The sequence below is a fragment of the Hylobates moloch genome, unplaced genomic scaffold, assembly GCF_009828535.3.
Source record: "Hylobates moloch isolate HMO894 unplaced genomic scaffold, HMol_V3 SCAFFOLD_6, whole genome shotgun sequence".
Lineage (NCBI taxonomy): Eukaryota > Metazoa > Chordata > Mammalia > Primates > Hylobatidae > Hylobates > Hylobates moloch.
Genome location: NW_026652281.1, coordinates 149,105,754 through 149,132,963, shown reverse-complemented (window position 1 = coordinate 149,132,963; position 27,210 = coordinate 149,105,754). Strand labels below are relative to the sequence as shown.

At 39.2% G+C, this 27,210-nt stretch overlaps 1 protein-coding gene across 6 annotated transcripts in view; it reads left to right on the top strand.

Annotated features, from left to right (window-relative positions):
* FBXW11 (F-box and WD repeat domain containing 11) overlaps nt 1–27,210 on the top strand; it is a 146,142-nt gene that overhangs the window by 35,634 nt on the left and 83,298 nt on the right. For 3 of the 6 annotated variants that reach the window (XM_032158619.2, XM_032158617.2, XM_032158620.2), the window contains one exon: nt 14,227–14,328. The exons of the other annotated variants lie outside the window; for them this stretch is intronic. In XM_032158619.2, the coding sequence (XP_032014510.1) occupies nt 14,227–14,328 (102 nt within the window). The remainder of the gene's footprint in view (nt 1–14,226; nt 14,329–27,210) is intronic. 6 annotated transcript variants of the gene reach the window in all.

Sequence of the window (27,210 nt, the reverse complement as noted above, 5' to 3'; positions counted from 1 at the left end):
ACACAATCTCGGCTCACTGCAGCCTCGACTTCCCAGGCTCAGGTGATTTTCCCACCTCAGCCTTCTGAGTAGCTGGTGCTACAGGCGTACACCCACACCCAGCTAATTTTTTGTATCTTTTGTAGAGACAAGGTTTCACCGTGTTGCCCAGGCTGGTGTTGAACTCCTGTGCTCAAGCAATCCACCCTCCTTGGCCTGCCGAAGTGTTGGGATTACAGGTGTGAGCCACCATGCCCAGCTTCCCTATAGTTGTTAATTTTCAACTTTTCCCTTTTTCTCAGTTCAAAAATGTAATAACTTTTTTTTTGCTCCTCACTGCCTGCAAAAATGTAATGACTTTTGCTGCTGGTAGCATATACAGAAACCTTAGTTTATTTCAGAAAAAGGATTTGCGTGATTACAGTGACATATACAGTGTAGGAAGATTAAAAACAAAATAAGTGGGAAAATGAAGATGAAAGGAAAAATAGGACAAAAAGATGAAGTCAGGGGTAAAGTTACATACAACGCATGGAAAAAGGGTCTTAAAGGAGGGGCACAGATGAGGCTCTGCTTGTAATAGTAGTACTCTGTTTCTGCAGTAGTTTGTAAGACTTTTGTAACCTTTGATGATAAATATATTCCTTTGTGAGAAGTTCCAGTGTTGTTTTCTGTCCGTATTCATGTGTACACATGCAAAAAGCATCTCTAAACCTGTAGATTGACTTTATTGTTGCAGGTGTTTAGCCATAACTATCAGCTGTTAAGACTGGGTGCTTTCAAGTGGTATGTACTGAGCACAGTGTGAGAGATTTAGAGGAACTAGACTAGAAAAATATTTTAAGAACATGGACAAAATGGTCTATAAAGTCTGTAAGGTCCCTTTCAGCTCCAGCATTTAGCGAAATTCCTTGCTTCAAGTCGTGAGAACTCCCCTTTTCCAGTTGTCTGCAGGATTTGAACAATGTGAAGGGAATCAAAGACATCCTCACTGTGCAGCAAGCAGCAGGAGTCCCTTACTCTAAGGCTGTCCTAGCCCCTGCCTGAAAGACAAATTAACTTCTTAGAGCCCAGTGGACTGTAAGGCACACATTTTATTTTTATTTGAAACCAAGGTCAGCTTAGGATATAAGAACAACAAACTATATGAAGAAGAAGAGCAAGTGTAAACTTTACTGTAAAATTAAGGGATCATAAAATGTGCCACTTTATATCTGTTAGCTTTGACAACTCGCTTTTCATGCTGTTCTTAGCAAAAGAAGCAAGATTTTTATTACCATTGTTTTCCAAATCTCTGTGTGGGTGTATGTATATAAAATTAAAACACTACTAACTTGGAACACGTATTTATTTGGTGTAGGGGCCTGTTAGGTCTTCGAAAATAAATGTTGTATGTATTCAAGAAATGAGCAGTGTTTATAAAATAGTAGAGGGCTTGTTTAAATGATGTAAGGTTTGAATTTGTATTAGTTCTCACACTGCATAAAGAGCTGCCCGAGACTGGGTGGTTTATAAATATTAAGAAAAGAGGTTTAATTGGCTCACAGTTATGCATGGCTGGGAGGCCTCAGGAAACTTACAAGCACGGTGGAAGGGGAAGCAGGCATGTCTTACATGGCGGCAGGTGAGAGAGGAGGAACTGTCAAACACTCAAAACCATCACATCTCCTGAGAACTCACTCACTATCACAAGAACAGAATGGGGGAGACCGCCTCCATGATCCAGTCACCTCCCACCAGGTCCCTCCTTCAAGGGATTACAATTCGAGATGAGATTTGGGTGGGGACATGAACCCAAAACATAGCAGAATTCAAAAGACTTTTTAACAGGGCCAACTTTTATTCTACGGGTACTTATTCAGAGCTCTCAATGAGACAAGTAGCATGTTAGATGGACTTTCAAAGTCTTTGGAAGTGATAAGTCTACAAAAGATGTTAAAAATACTACTAATTAAGCCAGGCATGGTTGCTCATTCTTGTAATCCCAGCACTTTGGGAGGCTGAGGTGGGCAGATCACTGGAGGCCAGGAGTTTGAGACCAGCCTGGCCAACACAGTGAAACCCCGTCTCTACTGAAAATAGAAAAAATTAGCTGGGTGTGGTGGTGCACACCTGTAATTCCAGCTCTACTCGGGAGGCTGAGGCATGAGAATCACTTGAACCTGGGAGGCAGAGGTTGCAGTGAGCTGAGATCATGCCACTGTACTCCAGTCTGGGTGACAGAGCACGATTTTGTCTGAAAAATAAAAACAAAAAAAGCTACTAGTTAAGTTTTAATACTCTTGAAGGCAGTGAAACTGCATTTATTTAAAATGTTTCATACTTTAGGAATTTAGCCATCTTTTTCCCTTTAGCAAACCAGGAAATAATTTGAGCAATATGGTTTTATTTGCAGAAATAATTTTTAATACCAGAATATAAAGTTTTGAGAATTTTTGTCTATCAAAGCATTTAGTATACTTGATGTTTAGTAAACTTTTTAAAATGACTAAGCAGTTTAAAATGAAAAAGATAAAATAGAAATATGATGTAGTCTGACTATAATTGGGTCAAACCTTTATTGAGAGAAGATACATTTCTCAGGTCATCTTCCAGAAAGTGGTATCTCTTCTTAGAAAAAAATGAGAATGTTCGTTACATCAGGAGAAAAAGTTTCCCCTTCCATACATTCTTTTTTTTGGGGGGTGATAGGGGACAGAGTCTCGCTATGTTGCCCAGGCTGGAGTGCAGTGGCGTGATCTCAGCTTACTGCAACCTCCGCCTCCTGGGTTCAAGTGATTCTTCTGCTTCAGCCTCCTGAGCACCTGGGGTTACAGGCATGTGCCACCACGCCTGGCTAATTTTTGTATTTTTAGTAGAGACAGGGTTTCACCATGTTGGCCAGGCTGGTCTCAAAACTCCTGACCTCATGATCCATCTGCCTTGGCCTCCCAAAGTGCTGGGATTACAGGTGTGAGCCACCACGCCCGGCCCCTTCCGTATGTTCTAATGTTCTTTTAAAAATGTAGTCAACTTTGCCCTCTGTTAAATGAAAGTAGGGTAAGGATTTTGGCTTGGTATATTAGAGGACAATCAGGATCTCATTGTGCACATATTTCCAGAAATTCTCTGATTAAAGTCTTTTGACTCATGATGGTGGGTAGAAGGAGCAGGAAGCGATGCAGCCAGCACCAGTGTCTTAGATGTTAGGGAAGGGGAAGTTGGATTAACTCAGGGTGGGGACAGGGGCACTAGTATAAATGAGAGCAGATGTCTCTCAGTTCCTAGAAAATGTCTGAAAAACAAGCTGGGTTTTTAGTTTGGTCACCTGGAAGACCTCTCAGATGTCACGCGGTATGGACTATGTACTGTCACATATTTGGAAGTAGTAACTTAGAAGACACTTAGGAGTTTTCTGACTGGAGATCCTCTGTTAGCTATCTAGAAGCCACAAGCATTGAAATGAATGGAGGAGAGTGTCTTTGTTACCTCAAAGTACAACCAAATTCTTATAGCCGTCCTAACCCTACCTGCTCTCCACCTTCATTGGGAGAATGGCCTACTACAGTCAGGGGGCAAGTTGCTATGACGAGATCCCCAAGTAACTGTGGAAATGCCAGTATTCTGTTTAGAGGTGGCACAGAGGAGAGGGAATTGAGAAGTTTGAGTTGTCAATTGTATGGCCTCATCTGAAAAAATATGGCAGCCCAAAAGAATAAAATAAAAATCACCTGTATTTAATTCCAGATTTATATGTGTGTGTGTGTGTGTGTGTGTGTGTGTGTATATATATATATTTTGAGACAGAGTCTCGCTCTTGTTGCCCAGGCTAGAGCGTGGTGGCGTGATCTTGGCTCACAGCAACTTCCGCCTCCCGGGTTCAAGCGATTCTCTTGCCTCAGCCTCCCGAGTAGCTGGGACTTCAGGCGCACCCCATAACACCCGGCTAATTTTGTATTTTTAGTAGAGACGGGGTTTTTCCATGTTGGTCAGGCTAGTCTCGAACTCCCAACCTCAGGTGATCCGCCTGCCTCGGCCTCCCAAAGTGCTGGGATTACAGGCATGAGCCACCATGCCTGGCCTATGTATGTATTATATTTATTAAATGAACATGGGATCATAATATAAGTCCTGGTTTGTTGCCTTTATTCACTTAGTGTTTCTTGAATTCTTTCCGTGTATTGTAACTTTCTTTCTACGCATTAAACTTCCTTTAGTGTCTATAAATATATTCCTATAGCATGATTTCTATTTAGCAGAAACACAATAGTTTGTCTTATGGGTAATCCCTAATCTGTGGAACCAGTCCCTTTGGTTGGCATTTTCCCTATGCTATTATGAACAGTGATGTGAATGACATCTTCTTGGCTATATTTTTGGACATTTCTTTATTTCGTCTTCTTGATAAAATTTCTTACATGTGAAATTGCTGAGTCAAATGATGTGCATGAGTTTCAAGTCTTGACTATGTATTGCAGAGTTGCACACCAGAGATTGTATCCATTACACAATTCCACTCCCATCAGCAATATAGATGAGTGACAGGTAGATAAAATTTGAAAATAAATCAGGGAAACTTGCTGCTCTACGGAGTTTAATGTCAGGTAAAGGAAGTGACGGGCAATATAGATCAGGGAAGAAAGCAGGGATTCTGGAGTCAGATAGGATGCAGTTCTGCCATTCTTGACCTCTGGCAAGTGATTTGATGTCTGTGGTCCTTAGTTTTTCTTATCTGTAAAACTCAGCTGCTTGTTTGGCCAGAGGTGGTATGAGAGTTAATGAGTAAAGTATAGCCATAGGGTACTCACTTTGTACCCCCTCCCAATTTATCCTTCTTTGTTAATATTCATGTCATTTAACATTTTTATTGAAAAAGATTAAACTTAGGGTTGAGAGGTCTCACCCTAGTCCTGAACAACTTTCCTAGTTGGACCACAGCTGCTAACCAACAAAGGCCCAAATGTACTTAGGTGTTAAATTATCTCCAGGCTCAGGATTTATGGATCTTGGAAAAACCTCATTGGGATTGGGTTCAGACTGATTTAACCTTGAGCTTGCTGGGGGATTCTGTTCCCCCTTGGCAACTGAACCTCAGACTGGTCCTAGTACAACTGAGGATCCATGTGGCTATGCCGGAAATAGATTATTTTGTTACATCCTGTTCTCTGTCATGCTGCTTAGAATAGAGATTCCACTTCCCACCTCAAACATGTAATTCTTTCCTCCTCCAGCTTCTGTAAGAGCTCTGAAAAACCTGGTGACATTTTTGAATCATGGGTGGTAGTTGTAAAGTGGACAAGGATGATTTTTTTTTTCCTTTGGATTTCCTCAGGAATAAACCATTATGATTTTGATGTTTCCAAGGGCCACTAGGTGAAATATTTTTCTAGCACTTAGCATTTAAACACATTTTAAACTGTAGTTGTTTAAGATGGACTCAAAATTAATTCCTGGTAAAAGAATATGTTTTTATTTAAATTGTGTATTAGTCTGTTCTCATACTGCTGTAAAGAACTATCTGAGACTGGGTAATTCATAAAGAAAAGAGGTTTAATTGACTCAGTTCTGCAGGTTTAACAGGAAGCATGATTGGGAGGCCTTAGGAAACTTACAATCATGGCGGAAGGCAAAGGGGAAACAAGCATATCTTACCACGCTGATGCAGGAGAGAGAGTGAGAAGGGGGAAGTTTCACACACATTCAAACAATGAGATTCTGTGAGAACTCACTATCGCGAGAACAGCAAGGGGGACGTCCACCCCCATGATTCAACCACCTCCCACCAGGCCCCTCCCCTGACACGTGGGGATTACAATTCGAGATATGATTTGGGTGGGGACACAGAGCCAAACTACATGAATATGTTGTGAACTGCCCCATTAAAAAAAAATTGTCAAGTTACTGTTTATAATTAAACAAAATAAGACATCATTTAAAATTATACAAGGTATTATTAAGGTATTAATGTGAGTACTAGGTGGTCATTGGAGAAAAACGGAAAATATGGATGAATAAAAATTTGAAAAGAACATTACCCTTCATCTCTCTACCAGAGAGATTACAGTGAAGATCCATTTTAGTTTTAATGCTTTTGGGTTCTGATATCTTTTTTTTTTTTTTTTTTTTTTTTTTTTTATTAAGACAAGAGTCTTGCTCTGTTGCCCAGGCTGGAGTACAGTGGCACGATCTCGGCTCCCTGCAACCTCTGCCTCCTGGGTTCAAGCAATTCTCGTGCCTCAGCCTCCTGAGTAGCTGGGATCATAGGTGCGCGCCACCTGCCTGGCTAATTTTTTGTAATCCTTAGTAGAGACAGGCTTTCACTGTGTTAGCCAGGCTGGTCTCAAACTCCTGACATCAAGTAATCCCCTGCTTTGGCCTCCCACAGTGCTGGGATTATAGGCATGAGTCATCTTGCCTGGCTGGATTCTAATATCTTATCTTAGAATAATTCAAGATGAAAATTGTTTGGACATTAATTAAAAAAATTATAGTGGTGTTTAAGCAAAGTTTGGCCTCTGACTTTGAGTCCTGATTCCACTACTTTTGGGCTGTTCTTGAATCTCTAAAAACTTGGCAGATAGTAAATTTTGGTTTTCCTCATTCTTCTTATCCTTATTTTTTTTTCTCCCCTTTCTTCCTACTTCTCTGCATCCCCTTTTCTTCCCTTAACATATATCCCAGCCTGAATATACTCTGTGGTATAATATTATGACAAGAACATAGTTCTAGAATACAGTTGCTAAGAATTAAAATGTAAACTTTTTTGGTTACATGTCACATGTTTACTATCAAATTCTGTTATAATAAAATGCCATTATAAGGAAAAGAAAGCATTTTGCACATTAATGTAATGGGCCAATATTCACTTCTATAAAAGATTATAGAAAATGCCTTAAACTGTGAATTAACTTTTATTTTACAACCTGATTGCTACATTGTGATTCTTGGTTTTAAAAACAATGCATTTATGGTGGTGAGAGTGCTATTTCTTATAGGTTGCCATCAGACATTAACAGTGGAAGCCTAGGTTCTGAATTTTAGAAGACTCTTCTGAATGCTTTTTCCTTATTTTAATTACAAACACTGCTGCTTCTTGAAAAGCAACAGGCTGAGAGATGAGACACAATAGGATAATTCCTAAGTTGGATTAACTTTAATGCTTAGTTTATTTGGCAGTCTTCAGCAGAAACTGAATGGGGACTCTAGCTGTCAAATCCAGGTTTAGAGAGCTGGAGTTATGTACTCCCCTTGAGCCCACCTACTGTCTGATTCATCAGGACCCAGTCCTCACTCATGGCTAGAGATTCCCGGTGGAAAGGGCATTACTCCAAATGGTTACCCCATGAAATCGATCTTTTATTTCTCTTCTTCATCATTATCATGGGCACTCTTTGTTTGATATCCTATCAGAAGGGCCTGGTGGAAGTTTTGTAGTGGGGGGGGAAAAGGACCTAGACTGAGTATGAAAGTTGGTAAGTGCTGGTTCTTGTGTCTGCTCTTTGTAGCCCATCTGAAAGAAATTGCATTGGTTGTAAAACAAAAATGAGCTGCTATCTTATAGACTTATCCTTCTTACTTCTCTGCAAATCATGCTTGGCTGCAGCTGCCACGGGTCATTCCTTTGCTTAAAACAGTTTAATAGCTGTCTCATCATTGTCTGTAGCAGTGATTTGAATATTAAAATTTTGGATGTCTCACTTAAAGGAATTTAACACATTCAAAACACTCTGGTCTTTAACAAAATCCATAATATAATATCTATAAAGACATCCTTGGTGTTTGTACTGTCTGCTTACACTCTTTGTCATTGTCACTGTTGAGCAGACTTCTTTTATCGTTTGCGGCAAATATTCTCCACGAGTTCTAGAAAACATGGGATCTTTCTTTGTTGCTGGCTTGATTTGGCTTGGCTTTGGCTTGATGTTATGCTTCACCCCTTACCTCTTAATCTAAAAACCCCCATCCCCTGTCCACCTCCACCTCCATTTCTGTGTTGCATGATCTGTTTCTATTCCTCTCTGACAGATATTGTACAAACTGTATATGTGCTGAGTTGCAGAAAAAAAAGTCATTCACATTGATGTAAAATTGGATGACACAGCTGAGAAGCATTGGGCCAACTACTGGTGGGCTGTAGCACAGAGTTTAAGACCTGTTGTTCTACGGGATGAAGTCACAAGTTTGATAGAGAGACCTCTGTTTGGTCCCTCCCTGTCTCTCTAATTAAGCCTTTCTCATCTCACACTTAAGTATTTTAATGCTGAATTAATTGCAGATACTTGCATAGGATGTTTCATTTTTTACCTCTTTGGCTTTGCTTACGCTATGTATTCTTCTTGGAATGTCTTTCTCTTTTTCCCCTGGCTGCCTCCTACTTACCCTTTATGAATTAGTTCAGGCATCCTCTTCCTTTGGGTGGGTTAAGTTCATATTTGTGTGTGTGTATATATATATATATATTTGTGTGTGTGTGTGTGTGTGTTTGTGTATGTGTATTTACATTGTAAGTTTAAGATTCCCTCCTGTGAGCTCCTGGAGGATAAAGAGAATGCCTTAATTGCTTTACTATGTGCAGATAGATAGAAGTTCAGGTAAGTTTTTTGCTTAAAGAAACAGCCACTCAACTTGATTACTTCAATCATGATGACAGGAGTGAGAAGAAACTGGTAATGATTCTGTGGGAAGTGGATTAAATAAAAAGATTGGTGGTGGGGGGAGTTATAGAAAACCTATAATAAGGTAGATTTCTAAATCAGAGGTTATAACATTAGAGAGATGATTAACATAAAATACCTCTTTGGGGAACTTTTAAAAGAATTGCTTCTTTGAGAAGGAATCAGGGCAGGAGATTCAAAACAATCCCATCTAAAAACAGACCGAAGTTAGCTTTTGTGAGTTCTTCAAGTGAGCCAATCAGAATACAAGGTGCCTGCAACCACTTTTTCCTTTTGATTTGTGGTTCCTATGGCAATAGGAAGAGAGCCTAGGACATTTTTCTCCTACCTCTTTTAATAAACTTTTTGCTTTTGAAAAATGCCAAAAGAGATTATTCTTTTTGTCTTTACTGACTTATAGTGTTTCTCAGCATAGTGGCTTTGATTTAGGTTTTTTTTGATTATACGGTGGATATGGCAAAAGTAATAAACACTGTCAGCTTCCCTGGCTAATATTATTTTCTTCAGCTATAGAACCTATAAATATACAATCTAATTAGGTATTAGCTTTTAATATCACAACCCATTATGAATCATTTCCTGTTCTCTGTGAACAGCCCTAAATTAGAATATTGATCATTACAAGTAGCTAAATACGAAATTATAACAAATGTATCTTGGCAGTTTTTGACCCTCCAAAGTCTTCTGTTAAGTATCCCCACTATGATCCTCCTGGATTGTTTCTCTTGAGCTCAAGGCTAAAGTCTTAAGAGGAAAGAGGCTTAGTGTGTATTGTTGTTGGCTTAATAAGCAGGTCAATAAGTATTTGTTAAAATTGGTAAATACCCATGGTATCAGGGGTATTCTTCAGACATATTTTAGCAATACGAAAGAACACCGTTCACTTAAAAGAAAAGGACAATCGTCTGTACTGTGAATTTAGCTAATATGAAGAAATCTTTTCATTATTCAGTTAAGCAATCATGGATAATAGTTATTCTCGAATGATCAACATGAGTTTCCAGCCATGTCCCTAAATTAAAAATTTGAAGCTTCAAGAATCACTTAAGGCTGGGAGCCATGGCTCATGCCTGTAATGCCAGCACTTTGGGAGGCCGAAGCAGGCAAATCACCTGAGATCAGGAGTTCAAGACCAGCCTGGCCAACATGGTGAAACCCCTCTCTACTAAAAATACAAAAATTAGCCAGGCGTGGTGGCAGGTGACTGTAATCCCAGTTACTCAGGAGGCTGAGGCAGGAGAATCGCTTGAACCTGGGAGATGGAGGTTTCAGTGAGCCGAGATCATGCCACCGCACTCCAGCCTGGGTGACAGAGCGAGACTCCATCTCAAAAGAAAAAAAGGAGGGCCGGGCGCGGTGGCTCACGCTTGTAATCCCAGCACTTTGGGAGGCCGAGGCGGGCAGATCACGAGGTCAGGAGATCGAGACCACGGTGAAACCCCGTCTCTACTAAAAACACAAAAACTTAGCCGGGCGTGGTGGTGGGCGCCTGTAGTCCCAGCTACTCGGAGAGGCTGAGGCAGGAGAATGGCGTGAACCCGGGAAGCGGAGTTTGCAGTGATCCGAGATTGCGCCACTGCACTCCAGCCAGGGTGATAGAGCGAGACTCCGTCTCAAAAAAAAAAAAAAAAAAAAAAAAAAGGAATCAATTACTGTTGTGGTCCTAGCTGTATTTTAATGCTCTTAGGTTGATGAATGTGGAACTTTTATTTTTGTCTATTATTTTCAAATTGGATCAATGTCCTCCTGATCTATTAGATCTAAGACCTAAGAGGAACCTACCTTGTTTTGGCTAGCGGGTACAGACTTTCTTACTAAAAGGTGGGTGTATTTCCTAGAATAGCATTTTCTGTTGAGTAGAGACGATTTTTCAGTGATGTGGCTGGTCACTTAGCTTCAAAGTAATTATTGAGTGTGAAAGTAAGCAGTTGTAGTACCTTTTAACACTGTCTGTGCTCTTACCAAATGGAAAACAACACTCGTCTTGAAACTGGAAGTTCCCAGTCCTGGGATAATCTAAGAGTTGAGACTTCTGATAAGTAGATATTGGCAGTTGCATCACACACCAGCTTGGGTGCTGCCTAGGATCAAGCTGTCTCAGTGAAAAGTACTCTTGCCTCAGACCTTAGCACCAACCCAGGATTATGCGATTTTGAAATCTTAGCACCAACCCAGCACTATGCGATTTTGGATAAGTAAATTACTTCATCTCTGAGCCTGTGTTTCCTCTTCTGAAGGGGAAAGTAATGTCTATTTTGTAGGATTATTGTGAAAATGAGATGAGATATCCTTTATAAAGTATTTAGCATGATGTTGGCATCTGATAAATAATAAATACTGGCATCATTCTTTATGTCTTACAGTATCTACCATAGATATTATGAAGAGAAAATCTTGGAAATCCGACCCTCGGAGGGTCTTTTAAAAATCTTTTCCTGAATATATTAGTTAAATAACAAGCTTCAAAAAGCTTTGAAATATCAGACTTCTAATAAATGGCTAATGTTTTAAAATCAAGTTCACTGAAAATTTTCTTTATGTTGATTGCTTTCCACATTTTTATGAGTATTGATTAAATCATTAAATGGTTAAAAAGCTTTGATAATATCATTATTTTTCTAATTTGGATTTAATTTCTTCACCTCTTAATCTAAAATCAGCAGTGTGAGGTTAGACTAAATAGTCTTTAAAATGCCTTCCTGTTCTCACAATCTGTGATTTTTTGATTTACTGAATGTAAAAAATTGCCTTTTAAAAAGTTTTAGATTCCAAGTTATTAGCAGAATCTAATCAATACCTTATGCTTTCATGGTATATGCCTTTGAGGCAAATACTATTAACCCTTGCAGAGGGAACCTGACTTTTTACTGAATAAGTAAAAATTGATTTACATATGAGCTTTGGTGTTAATTTGATATTAGTTGCTGAATCCAGATGTAATCCTTTTTTGTTGCTGTTGTTGAGACAGGATCTCAACTCTGTTGCCCAGGCTGGAGTATAGTGTTGCGATCTTGGCTCACTGCAACCTCCACCTTCCAGGCTCAAGCAGTCCTCCCACCTCAGCCTTCTGAGCAGCTGGTACTATGGGTGCATACCACCATGCCTGGCTACTTTTGTATTATTTGTAAAGGTGGGGGTTTCACCATGTTGCTCAGGCTGGTCTCGAACTCCTGGGCTTAAGTAATCCCACCACCTCAGCCTCCCAAAGTGCTGGGGCTATAGGCGTGAGCCACCTCACCTGGCTAGGTGTAGTCCTTAAACTCTCTTCTTTGCCCATCCACTTGTGATGTATGCTGATGTAAGCATTTATTAAACATGTGTAAGAATATCTCTGGATAGAGAGTGTTTGTTACAGTGGAAAGAAAATCAGCTTGTCAGGTTTAATTTACTAGTCCTAATTCTGCCATCAGTTAGCCCTTATTCCCCCACACCTTGGACAAGTTGCTGGTTTTTTTTCTTTTCTTTTCTTTCTTTTTTTTGAGGCAGTCTCATTCGGTCGCTCAGGCTGGAGTGCAGTGGCGTGGTCCTGGCTCACTGCAACCTCTGACTCCTAGGTTCAAGCAATTCTTCTGCCTCAGCCTCCCGAGTAGCTGGGATTACAGGTGCGTGCCACCAGGCCTGGCTAATTTTTGTGTTTTTAGTAGAGACGGGGTTTCAGCATGTTGGCCAGGCTTGTCTTCAACTCGTGACCTCAAGTGATCCACCCGCCTTGGCTTCCCAAAGTGCTAGGATTATAGGTGTGAGCCACCGTTCCTGGCCTATGTTGCTGTTTTAACAAATCAGGCTTTCCTTTCCTTTTTAATTAAAAATTTTTTTTTCTTAATTGAAAAAAAATTCCATGGGACTCTGCTTGATATCTCTTTCCTGACCATCAGTTTCCTCATCGTAAAATGGAATAATACCTATTTTACAGGGTTATTGTGAGAGTTTACTATCTCAGATATCTAGCACATAACAGAAGCTTGATAAATGGCAACTACTTTCATTATTTTATTCAGCATCTTCTGTGGTTGGCACTCTGATATAAAAGTGTTGGGGCAACAAAATTTGTGTACCTGGAGTTTCAATGATATATTGCCACTATATTGGCTTTGGAATAAAGGCATACCTTGGAAGTGTGTCATTTTCATTGCTACTAGAAAGCTGCTCAATTTTTTTATTCCATTTGGTTCCTCTGATTTTGTATTCTTTAAATGCCTTTTCTAAGTAATCTCAATATTCCGTGTATTATAGGTGAAATGTAACTAGTAAGTGGCAGATACTAGATAGGAACCCAGGTCTCTCTGATTTCAAGCAAAGCTATCTTTGTCTGTATTGCCGTTGGGTGATCATAGAATTTATCCACTAAACCAGAACACTTTTGAGAGTGAAAGTTATGAGGGGACAGTAAGTGTCATCCAGGACTGTCTCAGGCAAATGAGGGTGTTTGGCTATTCTAATTATAGCTAGAACAAACAAGTTTATGAGCTTGGGTCCAAGACTTCTGGGATTTTTGGTTGAACCCAAACACTCACCTTTAGTTTTTTTACATGAGTATTGATTTTGCCATAGTAAATTAATTGACTTTAGATCTGAATGATTGGACAGTATGGTCTAATGGTTATTAACTTTACATTATGGTCTAATAGTTATTAAGTAGTAGCCATAATACATATGTTCATTTTATATTTTACTTTTTTTCTTAATTCCTTTAAAACCAACAAGCTTTTAAAAGAGGATAGAAGAGGTAAATTAAATAAGCTTTTTAATTTTTAGTCATGTCAGACGGACTTTGTAAACAAAGTCTAAAATGAAAATCATGACATTCCAATGTTTTCCTTTGGGAAGGCGGAGATGTGATGACACTGAAAATCATGCATTTTAAATCACTGCTTTTATTGCCTTTATCAGTCTGTCACCCATCTTTCTTGTTCTTTTTGCCTTATTCTTTAGGTCGCTTGTGATTTTACCTTAGGGAGGTGCAAAACTTTACTCATGTGATAAAAGTTGGGGTGATTTAAGTTTTCACAATAGCAGCATCATAGTCTTGTGGAAAGAATGTGGGTTTTGGTAGCAGACAAACCAAAGTTTGAAATTCTGGCTCTCCCCTCGTTTGTTGTGTGTCCTTGCGCGAATCACTTAACCTCTGAGCCGCGGTTTCCTTACAATGATATGAGGATTAGAGAACAAATGTAAAGTGCTGGGTAAATAGTAGGTTCTTAAACAATGATGACAATTATGGTTATGTGACATAGATGAGAAACTGTGGCACTGATGAAATTATAGTCGACAATCTCACCACTAATCTTGTTTTGCACTCAAACTTTCACAGTTCCCTTTGGTGGGTTTTTGTTTAAACGTTCTCTCTGTCCCTCTTGATTCTATTCACTGTATCCTGAGAAATTAGTGGTTGGCAGCAGAAACCTCCTTTCCATAGAACATCAAGTGGGCCCTCCCCCAAGGTTTCAGTAAGCTGTCTGGGACCGTCCCTAACCTCCAAACTGCCAAGGGTGCACCCCCTGCCCCAACTAACATTCAAGTTGCCTGTGTGAAGGAGTGATTTGTTGCGGCCTCTAACTGCTTCTTCTCTTCCTTCCTTTTTGTCATCCTGCAGTGTTCTGTGCCAAGGTCTTTGTGGCTAGGCTGCGCCAACCTGGTAGAGAGCATGTGCGCACTGAGTTGCCTGCAGAGCATGCCCAGTGTCAGATGTCTCCAGGTGCCTCTCTTCTTTCTTGTTGTAAATGTGTTTTTACGTATGCCATGAACATTTGTTGAAACTTGCAGTAGTGTGTTTAATCCAATGTTAAGTCTGCTAAATGTTCTGTGTAACCCTCTGCTTTCCTCCAGCCTGGGTGCCCCACATGGAGGAGTTAGTACCAAGAGGGGCCCTTTTGAGCAAATGGGTCTTTGGCTGGGCCCTGTCCTCCCCTTTTCTGCTCCTGCTTTTTACTCTTTTCCCCTCACCTTGAGGTTGTAATTCTCATGTTTAATAGTTGCGCATGTGCCAAAAAAAACTCCTGACATTTTCCATTTGGCTACCTTTAACAGTTCTTTGTTGAGTTGGGAGGGTTTCATAATTAAAGTGGTGATTTTTTTTCTATTTTGAAACTCATCCTTTTGGCTTGCTTTCTCTCCCCTCTTCAAAAAAGGAGCGGGGAGGGAATCACTACTGGCATAAAGCCTCAAATTGAAGTTTATAAAGATCATAGCTTTATGCTGCCAATAATTTGTCAGTTTGGGCCACCTCCCAAAGGCCAGATCTGACACCTGTCCTCAGGGTCCACCCAGTTTTCCAGGCCGAGGCCGGCAGAGAATTCCACAGATAAAAGTAAAACTGTTTGGGGGTGGATGGGAAAGGGTTGCTCAGGATAGAACTGTTAGCAGGAGTGCAGCTGGTGACCCTCTCTTGTTGGGGTGGCTTCTAAGAGAGCCAAGGAAGAAAACATTGTAGCTTTATTTGTGAAGCTCTGTTTAGAGGAAGCAAGTGTTTAATTAAATATGGTTTCAGTAGCAATATTCAGTTTTCATCACTGCATATTCCAGACAGTTTGCTATATCTTTAAAAAGCCATATTAAATTCCTGGCAACCAGGTTGAGACTGTCCTGTTTGAGGAAAACTGTAAAATTAGGCATTGAGTTAGAGGGATATTATTGATGGCATGGGTGACTTTACTGTTCTCAAGGTTATCTTTCTATTCATGTTTACAATTTTTAAATGGAGCTGGGGAGCCAGGAAGGAGGAAAATGTTCTTCATATTGGGGTCAGGCATTTTATTTACTTATTGGCAAACATTCAGAGTAGCACTGGTGTGGTTATTGATTCAAATTGCTTTCTTTGGAAAACTGTACTGGAACCTCACTAGCACAGTTAACTGGAGAGCGAGTTCAATATAAGGCCCAGTTGTCTTTAGATTCTGTATATAAAGGTGGGTTACAAGTCCTACAAGAACAGGATGCTTCAGTGAGGCTCAAAGTGTAATGAATATATGTTTACTTTTGGAAAAGCAGCTTCTGTGCATGCGATGTAACTTTTAACAAAAATGTTCTTGGAATGGCAGCCATTATTGCATGTGCTCTCCTTGATGCTGTATAATGCATATTTGCGTTATTATAATAGGTGTACATTTTTGTGTCTATTTTTCTGGATTAAAAGGAATGTTACAGTTGCTTTTTAGTGGGCTGACTGAGTTTTTTCCAGAACTGGAAATTTAAGAAGGGGAAAAATTGTAGTTGTTAGTGAGGTCTTGAAGTGCAGATTCTTTTTATTGCATTCAGTTAAAAGTAATTGGCCAATGGAAGGCATCATTCAATGTATTTTAGTAACAGTATTGTGAGTTCTCTGGAGGTGGGGTGAGTGGGAGGAGGTATACGGGTTCCTACCTTGTTGAAAATGGAAATCCAAATTTGTTAAAAGTTCCTTGACTCATCTTTCTTAGTGAAACTCACTTAAGAGGAAAAAAAAGATTTTTTTTTTTTTTTGCCTTGATTGGGTCTTATTTCAGTGAGTGGAGCAATATTGTCTTTAGAGACGTGTAGAATATTCTGTTTACTTAGGTTTAATTTTTGCTAGTATATAATTGAGGGTATGCAGCATAGTAAAATAAACTACGTACTCAGCTGATTGGCATTAGCAAATCATTACTCTGTTTTGTCCCACATGTGAATGGAAAGTAAACATGTATTAATATTAATGAGCCTGGAAGACTTCCTTCCTCTGTACTCATTTAAGTATTATTTTAATGCCAACATTTCTCCCCTTTACCTCCAGTCTCCAAACAGTGCCAAAATTTTGTGCCTTAATTTGGGTTTGGGCTCTCAAAGAAGGCCTGTTGCTTATATGCTGCATCTTTGGTTTATTGCAACGATGACTCTTCCTTTGTACACCTTTTAGCAACCTAATATTAAGCAGGCCTGAGAAGAGAAGGAATAGTTAGGCTACCTGGAGAGAACAGAGCCTAGTTCTTTTCTGGTCTCTGAAGTTCCATGAAAGAGTCCCCCTTAAAATTGTCAGAGTGGAGCCACTGATAATTGCAACTTGAGCCCATTGACCTGTCTATATGGCTGAATTTTAGTTTACCTTTTGAAAAAGCGGGAGGGAAGATAGTAGTTGCCCTGAGGCATAATTTACCCATTCCAGTTTCTACCATCGTCGAGAAAGGAAAACAGATATCATAGACTTAAAAATCACTCATTACCAACTGTTACATGGTGCTTTACATATATTAGTTTTATGACAACTGTGTGAGGTAGGTGTTCTTATCTCCAATTTTCTGATATGGAAACTGAGTCTGAGGTGACTATTTGGCCCAAGATAATGTTTACATAACTGTAAAGTTACTGGCATATGAATCACACACTTGCGTGATTCCCAAACTGGTTTTCTTTCCTCTACTCTGGAATGCTGCTTTTGTAGTTTTCCATGTTAGTTTTATTTGTAGAAACCTCACTATTGACACCTGGTATATGTTTTTTTTTAGTTATTAATATTATTTGAAAATAAGTAAAGAAAAACCTGCCAAATTCTGTAGAAAAAAAAAGTTGCCATTCTTTTTGCCAAAATGAGCCCAGGATAGCTAGTGAGGTTCCTGAGTGGACTTTCTGCAAACTTAATTCCATAAATATTTACTGAGCAATTGGTATGTGCCAGGGCCTCTATTGGTTATCTCTCAACCAAGCTGAACTGAATCAGTGTTTCGTTTGCCTCAGATGTCCTGATTCAACCGGTTGATTGTTATAGCAAATAATCAGGAATTCAGACCATGTGGATTATTGATTTGCCCAGATTCCTGTGGCATGAGAATCATACCAATGTTAATAATAGTATGTATCATTTATTTTCCACGTTCTTTCTGTGTGTTGGACTCTAGGAATTGGATGATCTCATTTGATCTTTTATGGAAAAGTTACCTACCTTGCCATTTTTGTATATGAAATTATAGAGGTGAATTGACCTGCCTAAGGTTACACATTTATTTAAGTGGCAGAACTGGGTTAGGAACATAATCTGGATGACTGCAAAGCCAGTGCTCTAGTCAGCAGTCTGTAGTGACAACTGCCATTTTAACTTGCAACTGCCATTTTTAGGTTGAAACAAATTCCCCTTAATTTTTGGAGTTAAAAATTTAAAGCCAACACAGCAGCGTGATGTGATAGACTGGCAAGTTGTCTTGGGAATGTCATTTGCAGCCTCAGCTGGGGGAGAGTGTTAGTGATAAGCCTTTTGCTGGGGTAGGACTGATTACTTGGAATGACAGTGAGGATCATGTGAACTGAGTTTGAGTGCCTCCTTCCAAGCTCTAGTGCATATAGTGCTGGGCAGTAAGTAATGCAACTTCTTGACAGCTGCCTTTCTTGTTTCTTTTTTTACTTTTAATAGCTGTAGTGAGCCACAGTGGTCTGAGAATGCCACAGAATTTATCATAGCCTTTGATATAAGAGGATATTTTTTAGACGAGGGAGATAGCTTGGTAGAAAGAACCCTGGCTTTGGTGCAGACAAACCTCTGTTCTAGTCCTGTTCCTACTACTTAATGACTTTGTGATACTGGGCAAGTTACTTTATTTTCCCGAACCCCCGTTTCCTCATCTTTAAAAATCATAAAGGGTTTTTATGAGGTAGAGAAAGATAATTGCCACCTCTTACTGATTCTTACTCTTGGGGGGGGGGTGAAATCCATTTTTTAAATTTACTTGCTCCTGGTTCTCCGTTTAAGAAGGAATTTCAGTCTTACAGTCTTAGATTCCAGGGCCAGGTAAAGATTAGCTAAAAGACCATGCATATGGTAAGGCTGTTTTTGTTCAGGGTCGGTCTGTCTTAGGTCAGACATGGCTGTTTGAACTCATTGCCTCTTGTCTCTTTTCTAATGAGCATTAGGGATTTGTTATTTCTTGTTTATCCTAATTATCCTATAGCACTCTGGGTCTGATAATGTGAACGTTTTGGGTTGTTCAGTGGGAGAATCTGTAGTATTTTATAAACACTAAAACCTACATTTTTGGCTGAGCATAGTCGCTTACCCTATAATCCCAGTGCTTTGTGAGGCCCAGGTGGGAGGATTGCTTGAGGGCAGGAGTTTGAGACCAGTTCGCAGCATAGCAAGGCCCTACAAAACATTTTATTTTTGTATTTTGTCTCTACAAAACAAAATAAAAAGTTAGGTGGACATGATGGCATGTGCCTGTAGTCCTCGCTACTCTGGGAGCTGAGGTTGGGGAATCCCTTGAGCCCAGGAGTTGGAGGTTACAGTGAGCTGTGTTCACACCACTGCACTCCAGCCTGGGTGACAGAGCAAGATCCTTGTCTCTAAAACAGGGGTGTCCAATCTTTTGGCTTCCCTGGACCACATTAGAAGAAGAAGAATTGTCTTGGACTACACATAAAATAACACTAACACTAACGATAGCTGATGAGCTAAAAAAAAAAAAAAAAATTGCAAAAGAAAAAAATCTCATAATATTTTAAGAAAGTTTACGAATTTGTGTTGGGCCTCATTCAAAGCTGTCCTGGGGGCCTGCGGGCCACGGGTTTGCTCTAAAAAATATATAAATAGGCTGGGCGCGGTGGCTCACGCCTGTAATCCCAGCAATTTGGGAGGCCGAGGTGGGCGGATCACTTGAGGTCAGGTCAAGACCAGCCTGGCCAACATGGTGAAACCCTGTCTCTACTAAAAATACAAAAATTAGCCGGGCGTGATGGTGGGTGCCTGTAATCCTAGCTACTTGGGAGGCTGAGGCAGGAGAATTGCTTGAACCCAGGAGGTGGCAGCTGCAGTGAGCCGAGATTGCACCACTGCGGGAGACTCTGTCTCAAAAAAAAAAAAAAAAAACAAACACACACACACACACACACGTATATATGTATATGTATATATGGTTAAAAAACCCCACATCTTTCCTCTTTATAAGAAAATTTACAAAATAGAGTTTGAAAAAGAAGAAAAAGTCCATTGGTAGCGTGAGCACCTACCACCCAGAGAGAACATTTGTTGCTATTTTAGGGCCTTACTTCCTCCTATCTGTTCGGTAGGGAGGAATCCATCAAATTGTGCAGTGTTATTCTGCTGCTGCTGATTTTAACAGTGGTATTTTTAATGCCCTGTGGAACCCCAGCTTGACTTTGGAGTCACTAGAGGGATAAAGGAGGGGCTAGCACAGTGTGCCTCCTACTTCGATCTCACTTAGAATGGCTCTGGATTTATCTATTCTACTTAATGGAGCTCTTATGAAGATTTCATTTTAAAAACTTTCTCCTTATAGAAATAGCTAAACACACAAAAATAAGAGAATTATTCAACTTAATCTTGAACAGTTTTCAAAATTATGCTAATCTTAGTTCAACTTTTCTTCAATTTTGTTTTTTCTGGGGCATTTTAAAAGCAAATCTAAAATGCCTCAAAGTTTTACAAACCACTGTTTCATGCTAGCATTAAAAAATTTTTGAACAAGCTTCAAGAAATTAAAAATAAAGGCCAGGCATGATGGTTCACACCTGTAATCCCAGCACTTTGGGTGGTCCAGGCAAATGGATCACCTGAGGTCAGGAGTTTGAGAACAGCCTGGCCAACATGGTGAAACGCCATCTCTACTAAAAATACAAAAATTAGCCAGGTATGGTGGCATGCACCTGTAATCTCAGCTATTTGGGAGGCTACATCACAGGGCTTTAGCATTTTTTTATTTAAAAAAAAAAAATAGCCAGTTTTTTCTCTCTCTTTTTTTTTCGAGATAGGGTCTTGCTGTGTTGCCCAGGCTGGAGTGCAGTGGCAGGATCATGGCTCACTGCAACCTTGACCTCCCAAGCTCAAGTGATCCCTTGCACTTCAGCTTCCTGAATAGCTGGGACCACAGGCATGTGCCACCATGCCCAGATAATTTTTCAGTTTTTTGTACAGACAGGGTCTTGATATATTGCCCAGGCTGGTCTCAAACTTCTGGTCTCAAGTGATCCTCCCAATTCACCCTCCCAAAAGTGTTGGGATTACGGGTGTGAGCCACTGAGCCCGGTGGCTAGTTTTCCTTTTGAAGGGTCTTTAGACTACAATTTTTTTTTTTTTTTTTTTTTTGTGGTGGGGGTTGTATTATAGGAACTTCAGTAATTTCATTGCATATGTATCTTTAGGCTTGTACGATTTTGTGTGTGTAATTGCTTGGTCAGGGAATATCAGTTTTTTATTATGACTTAATTAAATTATATACAGAAAAGTTTAGTAATCTCTCCCTTCTAATCCCTTCCTTCCCTCTAAGAAACGAATGTTAACATTTTATTGTATATCATTGTGTATTTGTTTTCTTTGTTTGTAGGAGGATATGCAATCTGACAACTATCAGAATTCCCTCATTTAAATTTAAAAAATTATTTATTTATGTATTTTTTTGAGACCGAGTCTCATTCTGTTACCTAGGCTAGAGTGCAGTGGCGCGATCTAGGCTCACTGCAGCCTCTGCCTCCCAGGTTCAAGTGATCCTCCTGCCTCAGCCTCTTGAATAGCTGGGACCACAGGTGTGCACCACCACGCCTGGCTAATTTTTTGTATTTTAAGTGGAGACGGGATTTCGCCATGTTGGCCAGGCTGGTCTCGAACTCCTGACCTCAGGTGATCTGCCTGCCTCAGCCTCCCAAAGTGCTGGGATTACAGGTGTGAGCCACCACACCCAGCCATTTTTTTTTTTTTGAATAGAGAAAATGGGCTCACCCTAGAAAAATCACAATATGGGGTCACTTATTTGCTTTATTTATTTAACATTATATTATAGACATGTCCCCAGATTAGTAAAGTGTAACTCTTTCATGAATGGTACTTTTATCATCCCTAGATCTGGGGGGCGGAGGCGAGAGTACAGGTGTTTTTTTCGTTTGTTTGTTTTTTTCCATTTTTGAAGTATGAAGTGTATATAGAAAAATTCAAAAATCTTAGGTGTGTACCGCTCAATGATTTATCTTAAAGTGAACAGTGCTTTATTTTGATAGGTATAGCTAAATTGCTTTCATGGAAGATAGACCCATTTATATACCAAGCATTGCCGTAACCCCTGAATATCATTTAAAAATGTTTAAGGTGTACTTTAAAAGTATTACGAAAAATAACATACTTGTTCAAAGTTAAACCAATAAATAAAAACTGGCAAATAGTAACATGATGAATTAAGATTTTCTATCATCATTTAAAATCATTGTATAATATTCCATTTAATAAATATATTAATGATTTTAAGAAAACTTCCCTTCTATATTAAGACTGCTTCCAATTTTGAGACATTTTAAGCCATGTGGAGTTAAGCATCATTGTAATTAAGTCTTTGTATACTTCTGTGATTATTTTCTTAGGTAAGACAGTGTGCACATTTAGGTTGCTAACTTGTACTTTTGAGAAGCTGGGTCAAATTATACTCTTAAAAGCAGCCCATCAGAGATCCCTTTTCATATACTCTAGATGACATTGAATATTTTAATTTTGTACTTTGTTGACATTTCGATGGATGAAAATGCAAAAATGATATCTTGTTATAATGTACATTTAATTGCTAATGGGATGGAATATATGTATACATAAAAATATTCATTGGCTATTTCTATTGTTGTTATATGAGTTACCTCTTCATGTTCTTTTTTCCGTTTTTCTATTGATGGCCTTATTTAAAAAATCTGATTTGTAGGAACTCTTTATATATTAAGTATATTAACTATTATTTATTGCAAATACTTCTCCCAGTTTGACATTTGCCTTTCAGTTTTTTAATAATGGTTTTGGCCGTGATGAAAGTTTTGAAAAAATGTTTACTTTTTGTATGGCTATACTTGTTCCTTTCTTATAATATTCTTCTAGTGGTTTGTAGCATTATGCTTTGCAATCTTTCATTTTCTCTGTAATTTATTTTGCTATATGCTGTGAATTAGGGATGCACATTCTTTCTGAATGACCTATCAGTTGTCTGCATACTATTTACTGATCTAGTGTTTTTTCATTGATTTGATATCATATGCTCTTGTTTCACTTCCTTGTGTCCAATGATGTGCAGTCACTGAAGCCTTGTTCGAGCTTTTATTCTTCTTCACCTTCCTGTTATTATCATCAGCCATCAACCTTTGTAAGCTCATCATCTACAACTGTATCATGCTGTCTTTTATATGTTGTACTAGTTTGAAAGTGTCTTTATGATGATATAGACTTTAAAAGTTCAGTGTCAAACGTTATTCCTATGCATTGAAATTTCCATGCCATATTTTCTGAAAACAGTGAGGATGACTTGGTGATCTGAGAATTTGAAGCAGCAGAAAAACAGCAAATAAATTAATATTTTAGAGAAAGTTTTAATGATAGCACAATGCCTGCATATAGTACTAGCACTAAGAAATCACATTCCCTTTGGAAGAGAGCCTGTGCTATGGGAGAATGAAAACTATACCTTGCCTTACTAGCAGTTATAATTTATGGTTTCCAAAACAATGTGTATGATAGATTAAGGTTTCACAGTATAATTTGAGGATAGGGACATGGGTAAATGGAATTCAGAACACGTTAAAAAATGTCTTTTTAATTCTTGAACAAAAATGTTGTCATGTACCTGATACTATAGACATTTATTATGTTGCTTGTAAGAGTGCTTATTTTATTTATTTCTGTTGGTTTATATTTAGTGTTCATTCTGTTTATGAAAGTAACTTTTTTTTGTTTGATTTCTGTTGTTGTTGTTTTTTAATTAAATAGAAATGGGATCTTCCTATGTTGCCCAGGCTGGTCTTGAACTCCTGGGCTCAAGTGATCTTCCTGCCTCAACCTCCCAAAGTGCTGAGATTATAGGCATGAGCCACCATGCCTGGCTAGTAACACTTTTTTTTTAATGGCAGAGATTTTAGAGAGTGGACAAGTATGAAGAAGAAATTAACCAGTCAATCATAATCTCACTTCACTTTCGTATCTGTTCTTTGTTTTCTGTCATTTTGTTTCTATATAGATATGCTTATCTATCTATACTTTTTGTTTTTATATAGGTTTATACTCCATACACTGAATTATAACCCAGTTTTTTTTTTTTGAGATGGAGTCTCACTCTGTTGCCCAGGCTGGTGTGCAGTGGTGTGATCTTGGCTCACTGCAACCTCTGCCTCCCGGGTTCAAGCGATTTTTCTGCCTCAGCCTCCGGAGTAGCTGGGATTACAGGCACATGCCACCATGCCCAGCTAATTTTTTGTATTTTTAGTAGAGATGGGGTTTCACTATGTTGGCCAGGCTGGTCTTGAACTCCTGACCCTGTGATCCGCCCACCTCGGCCTCCCAAAGTGCTGGGATTATAGGTGTGAGCCACCATGCCTGGCTTACATTTTTATTTTTAAAAATAAAATTTTTATTTTTTTGAGGCGGGGTCTCATTCTGTTGCCCAAGCTAGAGTGCAGAGATGTGAACATGGCTCACTGCAGCGTCGACCTCCCAGGCCCAAGTAATCCTTTCACCTCAGCCTCCCAAGTAGCTAGGACCACAGACACACACCAGCCACTCCTGGCTAATTTTTAAATTTTTTGTAGAGATGGCGTCTCCCTATGTTTCCCAGGCTGGTACATTTTTAATAACTGCAATTTCATTGTCTGGGTATACAATAATTTAATCAGTCTCTTACTAATGGACATTAAGGTCATTAAACTTTAGTGTATATTCATGCTTCATACCTTAGATTATCTTATTCATTGAAAAAATTCTGACTCAAAGGCAGTGGACCTTGTTTTTTTTTTTTTTTTTTTTAAATAATTGAGATAGGGCCTCCCTATGTTGCCCAGACTGGAGTCTTGAACTCCTGAGCTCAAGTGATCTGCCCGATTTGGCCTTGCAAAATCCTGAGATTACAGGTGTGGGCCACCGCACCCAGCCCTGGACTTTAAGCCTTTTAAACTTCTAGCAAAAACATTATTCTAGTTTTTAATATCGTCAGCAATGTATGATTATAATAGAAATAAATGCCCAATGTAGAAAACTGGGGAATATAGGAAAACACAAAGAATAAATTAAAAATCAGTCTTCAATCTTTTGTTTTTTCTTCAAGCAACAAATGACTTATGATGTCCTTACTATGTGTTAGGCATAGGGCCTGGTAATAGAGGAGTGCACAAAACAGACAAAAAGCCTTGTTGTCTCAGAACCTACATTTTAGTGGTGAAAGAAAATGAGTAAAACGGCCAGGTGCAGTGGCTCACGCCCGTAATCCCAGCACCTTGGGAGGCCAAGGCAGGTGGATCACCTGAGGGCAGGAGTTCAAGACCAGCCTGGCTAACATGGTAAACCCTGTCTCTACTAAAAATACAAAAACTAGCCAGGTGTGGTGGCAGGCACCTGCAATCCCATCTACTGGGGAGGCTGAGGCAGGAAAGTTGCTTGAACCCGGGAGGGTGGAGGTTGTAGTGAGCCGAGATCCCGCCACTGCACTCCAGCCTGGGCGACAGAGTGAGACTCTGTATCAAAAAAAAAAAAAAAGGTAAAATACACAGTATGTTAGATGGTAATATGTTCTGTGGAGCAAAAGAGGGAATAGAGGACCCCAAGGTTTGGGAAGGGCCTCAGTTTTAAATAGAGCGAAGAGGGAAAGCCATTTGAGCAGAGACTTGAAGGAAATGAGGGAGCAAGCTGTTCAGTTATCTAGAGGAAAAGAATCCCAGGTAGAGGGAACAGCAAGTGCACAACAAGCCCCAGAGGTAGGAATGTTTGTGGCATGTTAAAATAGCCAGAAGGCTAATGTCTGGCTGGAGTGTGGAATGAGGGAGAAAGTAGTAGGAGATGAAATCAGGGAAGGAAGGGGGAAGGTCATAGAAATTCTGTGGGGCTTCTAGAGTTTCCTAGACTTTGGCTTTTATTCTGCATGAGATGGAAAGTCATTAGAGAATTTTTACCAGAGGGGTCATTGAACGTTTTGACAGGATCCCTCTACCTGCTGTGTAGACATAGAAGGAAGAGGTGGAAGCAGGAAGACCAACTCTAAGATTGATCAGCATGTCAGTCAGGGTTCTCCAGAGAAACAGAATCAATAGTAGATAGATATTTTAGGAAACTGATTCACATGACCATGGGGGCTGGCAAGATTGAATGTTGTGAGACAGGCCATTAGGCTGGAAGCTCAGGCAAGATTTCCCTGTTGCAGTCTGGAGGCAAAATTTATCCTTCTCTGGGAAACCCCAGTCTTTTCTCCTAAGCCTTTAATTGACTGGATGAGGCTTACCTACGTTATGGTGGGTAATAGACTCAAAGTCTACTGATTGTAAATGTTAATCATACCTAACAATACCCTTACACCAATATCTGCTAATAGATTAGTATTTGACCAAACAGCTGGCCATATAACCTAGTCTAGCCAAGTTGACACATAAAATTAACCATCACAAGCAGATTGGAAAGAGGCCACACTTTGGAGTTAGGGATTCAAAATGGAAACAGTTAATGATGAAATGAAAGAAAAGGTGAGTATGAGGTTAGTAAATATAATATTAATCTTGTTAAGCCAGTATCATTTATAGCATCAATATCTAACAAGAATTTAGTCAGCGGTGATTTGGACTTTGGAGCCTTGGTGTGGTTGGAAGATGAAAATGTGGTATGTTTCTACTTGCAGTAGTGAAATAGTGAGTGCTTCCCAGAGAACCATTAGTGTATAGTGCTCAATTTGTGGAAGAACTGTAAGTGTGTAGGGAACTTACAGTTAATGAGTACTACATGCCTAGACATGTTACTAAGCTCTTTCCCATAGATTATCTTTCTTCACTTTATAAATAGGTACTTTATAAACTTTATAAGCTAGGCACTATTCTGTCTGTTTTATATGTGAGGAAACTGAACTGAGGGAGAGAGAGCTTGTGACCTACCCAGGGGTATCTACCTTCTATGTGGTGGGGCCAGGATTCAAACCTAGTCTTTCTAGTTCTATTATACCTTACTGCCTCTTAAAGTAGAAACTATTTTCATAGGGATGATTTTTATATTTTAAGTTGTAAATAGACTTTTCTAAATCCCAGGTCAGTTATGCAATAGGAATGCTATTTATGTTGTTATACCAGTAACTTGCATGATCAAATATCTCCTCTTCAGAGAGACCTTTTCTGACCACCCAATCTAAAATAGTTTCCTGCTTTCCACTCTGTTATTTTATGTTGCTTTATTTTTTTCCTTCATAGCGCTTAGCATTGTATGAAATTATATTCCATGTTTGTTTTCCTCCTGTCTGTTGTCTTTTCCCCCACCAGAATCCAAGTTCTATGAGAAAACGGGTCATATCTTCTTTTTCACTGCTTGGTAAACACATCTGTTTCTAAAATAGTCCCAGCAGGTAGTAGGTGCTCAATAATTATTTATTGAATGAAGAATAAGCATAATAAACTGGAATGTGAAGGAAAGGCTATTTCTAAGCTTGGTTAGGATTATCTGGTATAATATTATTTGCTATCATAGTTAGGACTACTTTGGACTTCTTTCTTTGAATTCTGTGAATGTAAATATTCCTGTGAGTTGAAAGATTATCTTGAAAAAAATTGATTTTGATTTGAAGACTAGCCTGTATTTTGTTTTGCTTTAAAAAGTTCTCTTTTGATTATAAAATTAATACTATTTATTATAGACCATTGGGGT